This window comes from Carlito syrichta, unplaced genomic scaffold, assembly GCF_000164805.1.
Source record: "Carlito syrichta isolate Samal-C Ts95f unplaced genomic scaffold, Tarsius_syrichta-2.0.1 Scaffold304598, whole genome shotgun sequence".
NCBI classification, from domain to species: Eukaryota; Metazoa; Chordata; class Mammalia; order Primates; family Tarsiidae; genus Carlito; species Carlito syrichta.
The window spans coordinates 428,334-435,514 of NW_007248694.1; the positions used below are offsets into that span (position 1 = coordinate 428,334).

Sequence of the window (7,181 nt, forward strand, 5' to 3'; positions counted from 1 at the left end):
CTTTTTTTTTTTTTTTTTTTTTTTTTGAGTCAGTGTCTCACTCCGTCACTTGGGCTGGAGTGCAGTGGCATGATCACAGTTTACCACAGCCTCAAATTCCAAGGCACAAGTGATCTTCCCCTCCTCAGTCTCCTGTGTTGCTGACACTACAAGTACATGCCACCACACAGCTACTTTTTGCTATTTTTTAATACAGACTAGGTCTTGCTTTGTTGCCTAAGCTGTTCGGGAACTCCTGGGTCCAAACATTCCTCCCACCTAGGCCTCTCAAAGTGCTGGGATTTCAGGAATGAGCCACTACATCCAGTCAACTTCACTTTATCTTTCTAAAGCAGAAGAAGGTTTAGTTATGAGGGGCAGGATTTAAGCACAACTCAAAGGATTTGTATAATTTAGAGAGCAAGTGTGGTAAGGAGACGAAAGATACTGAGGTAGGTAGACAAAAGAAAAGAGGAACAGAATGAGCAAAAACTTGGACCAAAAAATAGAGTTGAGGGACAGTAAAAAAAAGCCTGCCCGTAGCAAAAAGGGAAGAGTAGAAAACATGACTAATCTAGGTTAAGATCACAAAGAGTGAAAGCAAGGTAGAATATTAAGGACGCAGTGGCTCACACCTGTAACTCCAGCACTTTGGGAGGCCCAGGCAAGAGGATTGTTAGAACCCAGGGGTTCGAGACCAGCCTGGGCAACTTGGCAAGACCTCGTCTCTACAATAAATCAAAAAATTACCCAGGCATGATGGCACACGTTTGTGGTTCCAGCTACTTGGAAGGCTGAGGCAAAAGGACTGCCTGAGCCCAGCAGGTTGAGGCTGTGGTGGTCATGAGCGTGCCACTGCACTCCAGCCCAGGCGACACAGTGAGACACCGACTCAAAAGAAAAAAAAAAATGATTTGATGCAGCAGACAACAGAAAGCTACTGTAGACTCTTGGGGATATGAGCAGTGTAATGAAAACAGGACTTTAGCCGGGTTCGGAGGCTCAGCCTGTAATCCCATGCTTTGGGAAGCCAAGATGAGTGGATTGCCTGAGCCCGCAGGTTTGAGACCTGCCTGGGCAACTTGACGAGACCTAATCTCTACAATAAATCAAAAAATTAGCCGGGCGTGGTAGCGCATGCCTGTAGTTCCAGCTACTTGGAAGGCTGAGGTGGAAGGATCACCAGACCCAGCAGATCGAGGCTGCAGTGACCGGGAGCGTGCCTCTGCCCTCCAGCCTGGGCGACAGAGTGAGACTCCAACTAAAAAAAAACAAAAAAAACAGGACTTTAGACATACTGCTGATAGATTTATCAGGATGAACTAGAATGGGGTGAGATCACAATCATTGGCACTGCAAGTATGCTGTTGGTATACAGACCTTGAGCTGATGAAGACTTAAGAGGATGGCAATAAGCTGGGTACGGTGGCTCATGCCTGTAATTCCAGAACTTTGGAAAGCAGAGGCAAGAGGATTGCCTGAGCCCACGGGTTCGAGACCAGTCTGAGCAACTTGGCGAGACCTCGTCTCTACAATAAATCAAAAAAATTAGCTGGGTGTGGTGGCGTGTACCTATAGTTCCAGCTACTTGAGGCAGAAGGATGGCCTGAGCTCAGCAGGTTGAGGTTACAGTGGCTGTGAGCGTGCCACTGTACTCCAGCCTGAGCGACAGAGTGAGATTCCTACTCAAAAAAAAAAAAGGATAGCAATGAAATATAAAATGTAAGGAGTAAATATAACAATAATTTTGAAAGAAGAACGCAAAGATTTCATGATAGGCCAGGCTTGGTGGCTCAACCTGTAATCCCAGCACTTTGGGAGGCTGAGGTGAGTGGACTGCCTGAGCCCACAGGTTCGAGACCCACCCGGGCAACTTGGCAAGACTTCATCTCTACAATAAATCAAAAATTAGCCGGGCGTGGTAGCGCATGCCTATAGTTCCAGGTACTTGGAAGGCTGAGGCAGAAGGATTGCTGGAGCCCAGTAGGTTGAGGCTGCAGTGGCCGGAAGCATGCCACTGCACTCCAGTCTGGGCGACAGAGTGAGACTCCAACTCAAAAAAAAAAAAAGATTTCATGATAATCAATTGTTAAAGTTCAACTCTTCTTGCTTTAGGAGGCCAAGGCAGGAGGATTGCTTGAGGCCAGGAGTTTGAGACCAGCCTGGGTAACACAGCAAAATCTCGCCTCTAAAATAATTTAAAAATTAGTCAGGCATAGTGACGCATGCCTGTAGTCTCAACTACTCGAGAGGCTGAGACAGGAGGTTTGCTTGAGCCTAGGAGTTTGAGGTCACAGTGAACCATGACCACGCCACTGCACTCCAGCCTGGGTGACAGAGTAAGACTTCAACTCTTCTTATTTTGTTAGTAAACAAAATCATATCAGCAATTAGCAATTTAATATGGTGGCTCACACCTGTAATCCTAGCACTATGGGAGGCCGAGGCAAGAGAATTGCCTGAGCCCAGGAGTTCAAGACCAGCCTGGGCAACATAGGGAGCCCTGGTCTCTCCAATGAATCAAAAACTGGCCGGGTGTCGTGGCACATGCCTGTAGTCCCAGCTACTTGGAAGGTTGAGGTGGAAGGACCACCTGAGCCCAGCCGGTCAACGCTGCAGTAGGTCAGGGTTATGGTAGTTGTGATCATGCCACTGCACTTCAGCCTGGGCAATACAGTGAGACTCCAAATCAACAAATGAATGAATAAATAAACAAATAAGAAAGTAACTTAAATAACAAAAATACTTTTTAATCCCTTCAGAGTTAACTTTAAGGCTATTTGGTTTCTAGCTATATGTGCCCCAGCAATATTTGCACAGACCTTTCATTCTACAATAAGCAGAGTCTGTGCCTTACACATACTAAAAACAATCATTTGTACCCTTAGCTGTACCTATAAGAACCCACGCAGTGGGCTTCCATATTTTAGGCTGCTAAGCTCAGCAATTCCAAAGCCATATCTGTGGCTGAAAGAATACCTGTTCTCCCAAACTTTCAATGGATACATGGTCTTGTAGGGCTGCATGGGTATGTGGTTATGTCTACAAGCTAGCATTCCAAGGGTATACTTGGCCATATCCCAATTCCTCTCCAAACAATTCAAAGGGAAGAATTTCAACTCACACTGCCTAGGGTCATAGAATATGGTACGAACCACAAAGCACAAAGAGAAAGAGGCAGGGAGAGTTCTAAAATGACAGAAAAGCCTCATGCATTCAAATCAATTGACTACAATGTATTATGCATCAAGACCCTGTAAGATCTGATCCCTGGCTACCTCTTTGACCTCTTCTCTTATTCTGCTCCCCTTTTCTAACTTTGTTCTTGCCCTCTGCCGAGAATACCCTCCCCAGCTACTTACATAGCTCTCTCCCTCACTTCATTCAAGTGTCTACTCACTCAAATGTCACCTCCTCAGAGAGGCTTTCCTTGACCAACTTACCTAAAATAGTGCGTTCATTCGCCCTCTCCCCTCACTCTCTATTCATTTACCCTGCTTTATTTTTCCTCACAGCATTTATTATTACTTGATATTATGTATATATGCATGTATATGTGTGCGTTTGTGTGTACATATGCGTGTGACACAATCAGAGCAGGAATTTTGTCTCTTGTTAATTGCTCTACCCCAGCAAACAGCAGGTGTTTAAAAAGTATTTGTTGCACTGGGTGCAGTGGCTCACACCTATAACCCCAGCACTCTGGGAGGCCAAGGTGAGAGGACTGCCTGAGCCCACGGGTTTGAGACCAGCCTGGGCAATGTGGCAAGACCTCATCTCTACAATAAATCAAAAAATTAGCCGGGCATGATGGCACATGCCTGTGGTTTCAGCTACTCGGAAGACTGAGGCAGAAGGATCACCTGAGCCCAGCAGGTGGAGGCTGCAGTGGCCGTGAGCATGCCACTGCACTCCAGCCTGGGAGACAGGATGAGACTCTAACTCAAAAAATATACATATATATTACAAAAGGGCTAGTTGCTGGTCATAAGAAACAGACCTTATTTCAAATTCAGATATTGTCATTTATTAAGTGGGCAATTATTTATCTTTTCTCAGTCTGCTTTCTAACCCAGAAAATGGAAATAATATTGGTACTTCACAGGGTTATTATAAAATTAAGTAAGATAATGCATGTAAAGCACTTTACATACAGCCTGCCATACAGAATGTACTGAAATGTTAGCTATTAATTTTTTTTTTTTTTTTTTGAGTTGGAGTCTCACTCTGCCACCCAGGCTAGAGTGCAGTGGCACATTCGCAGCCACCACAGCCTCAACCTACTGGGCTCAGGCGATCATTCCATCTCAGTCTTCCAAGTAGTAGCACAGGCCTGTGCTACCACACCTAACTAATTTTTTTGATTTATTGTAGAGATGAGGTCTCTCCATGTTGCCCAGACTGTTCTTGAACCCGCGGGCTCAGGCAATCCTCTCACCTCTGCCTCCCAAAGTGCTGGGATTACAGGTGTGAGCCGCCATGCCTGGCTAGCTATAAATATTAATGGTTGACTCCAATAATCCCCTTTAGCCCATTGCCCAATCAACAACTAAATCTTACCAGTTCTATCACCAAGGAAACCTTTCCCTTTTCACAGTCCTTACCTCATGGTCTCTGATTTCAGTCTCTCTCTTCCAATAAAATATACAATTTCCTAAATAATTAAATCCAAGCCCCTTAACTTAGTACTTAATGCCCTTCATGTTTGAGCCCCAATTTACCTTTCCAACTCTTTTTCCCCACTACTTTCTGGAGTCCACCACACTAGCCAAAATACATTACTCTGCTTTTCTATATACACGCTATGCTTCCCACTACTATGTCTGGTCATTTTATTTCCTCCTGGAATGTTCTTTTCCTCTTTACCTTCAAAGGCCCAAATCCTTTCCAACCTCTTTGCAGACATAGCTCAAATGTCATAATGCCTTCCCAACTAAAAATGATCTCTTTCTCCCTGGAATACCTGCATAATGTTGTTTATATCTCTTATATAGCACTGATTCCTTTCAATTTTATATTTTGGTTGTTTATGTATTCCACAGGCTCCCTGTTGAAAGACCCATGCCAGTTCCTATACTTACTAAATAGCCTGATAAATATATGTTAAATGACTATTTCACAAGTAGACATTAAAATTCAATTTAGCTTCAACAAGAAAATTTCAGCATTGAACCAGAATTTTCTGACCTACCCTGTATTACAGCTCCTCCACAAAAGGAAATTGGAACACAAAGTACTTTCTACCCAATGGTCATGTTATTATTTTTTTTACTTCTGGATTTAACAGACACATACTTCTTCCACTTCCAAATCACCCAGACTCAATCCTTTCCCATTAGAAACTTTCTACCTCTCGAATTCTATAATATACACTTAAAATTAAAAGCAAAGTCATATTTTTTAAAATACAAAACATAATTGTAATTCAGGACCAACCAGCTCCGCTTACTAGAGTACAGCCAAGCTCACAAAAACACAATAATAAACAAAGATGATGACCACCATTCTTTCCAAGTAAACTTGCTGCTGACCTCCTGCTTATAAGGCTCTGAGATTATTTTCAAGCACAAGAAACAGCCTATATTTGATTCATTCAGCTGCAGTCTCACTCACACCTTAATGATAAAGAGTTTTAAAACAATGACATTCTGAATTCCACCACCAACTCTACCATGTCTGACTTGCTGTGTGGTTGTGGCTAAAGTTCCTGAGCTTCTCTGTGTTATCAGATTTGTTCAAGAGTAACTAAATAGGGAAGGAAAACAAAAATCTCATCTGTCTGAAATCCAAAAATATACAAAAGACAATATAATATAAATTGAAATATTTTTGGTGAATTCTCCTTATTAAGTCAGAAGTCATCCCACCCTTCAAATACCAGTCATTGTGTTTGATTTCCGGATTCATTACAGGAAGAACTGTGTATTAAGTCACTCAAACACATGCACTGTCCACTTCCCTTAATTGAAAGTTGCTGATTTCCGAGGAGCCAGTGGCTGAGCAGAATGTAAGCCTAAAGTCTAAATCAGTAAACAACTCCCGATCAAACTGGCCAGAGAACGGCGAGGTGGGTGGGGAGAAGGCGGATGTCAGGAAAAACTCGACTGACCGCTGCGCCAAGTCAACGCACTCACTGCTCCGAGGGACACACACACCCTCCCACCCCGGGGTTGTCAGATCTGCTGTTCTGGCCCCAACATCGTGAGGGCAAAACTCCAGAGAAGAAACTCGAGCTTCGGCTGGGGTTTGGGACCCTCGGGGAGCCCGGGCCTGACAGCCGCGGGGATGGCAGCCCGCCGCCTCCAGAGTGGACAGCCGGAGACAGCTTCAGGTGTGGCCTTGGTTGCAGCCCCAGCCCGGCTCCGCGTCCAGGCAGCCTCACCCTGGCCTGTGCCCGGGACACTCCCGCCCCCCAGCTCGGTCCCCCGGCTCACTGGCTTGGCTGATCCGCTGGATGTTGCCGCTGCACGTCTGGATGATGCTGCCGAAGTCCCGGAGCTGGGGCCCCGAAGGCCCCGGGTTCCAGTACATGTCTAAAGGACCGTAGGACATAACAAGGACCCGAGACCAGCTCGCCCGGTGCTGCTCTCCTACCGGAAGCAGCCGCCAGACGGGACCCGCAGGCTGACGGAGAGACCGGGAACAGCAAGGGCGGGGAAGGGGCTGAAGCTGCGTGCGCACTAGCCCCGCCCTCACGCTGCGCGCACGCGTTCGCCCCGCCCCGCTTCACAGTGCGCAGGCGCCGCTAGAACTGAGGCTGGGACCGCAGTTTAAAGACTGTGCACCCCGAGGCTTAGAGATGCGGGGCGGGGCGATGACGTCACACAGTTGGGGCTCAGATTGGATGAGCTTGGGGAGCAGTTTTGTTTCTTGCCACGGCTCAGTGACAAGAGGCAAGATTTTTGATTTGCATAAATTGTACCAGATGATCTCAGCCTTTACATCCTATTCTGTTCTATTCTGAGAATTTAGGCCCAAATATGGGAGAATTCAACAACGATGAAACTTAGAACCTTAGCCAAATCGTAAGAAGAAATTCCTCATTCTACTTCCATGCTCTAGGGCTTTGGCAGTATTTGCGGAGCACTTTTGTGGTCTTCAAACTGCTTTCATTTCTCCTTCCACTTCTCTTCTAATCTAAACAGCAAAATAACATATATATATATATATATATATATATATATATATATATATATATATTT

General features: G+C 45.3%; 1 protein-coding gene across 1 annotated transcript in view; it reads right to left on the reverse strand.

Moving 5' to 3' along the window:
- The window catches only part of STX12 (syntaxin 12), a 44,039-nt gene extending 37,361 nt beyond the window's left edge, over positions 1-6,678 (reverse strand). The window contains exon 1 of the mRNA XM_008060329.1: positions 6,414-6,678. Coding sequence (XP_008058520.1) covers positions 6,414-6,531 — 118 coding nt within the window. The 5' untranslated portion in view covers positions 6,532-6,678. The remainder of the gene's footprint in view (positions 1-6,413) is intronic.
- Positions 6,679-7,181: the final 503 nt, after the last annotated feature.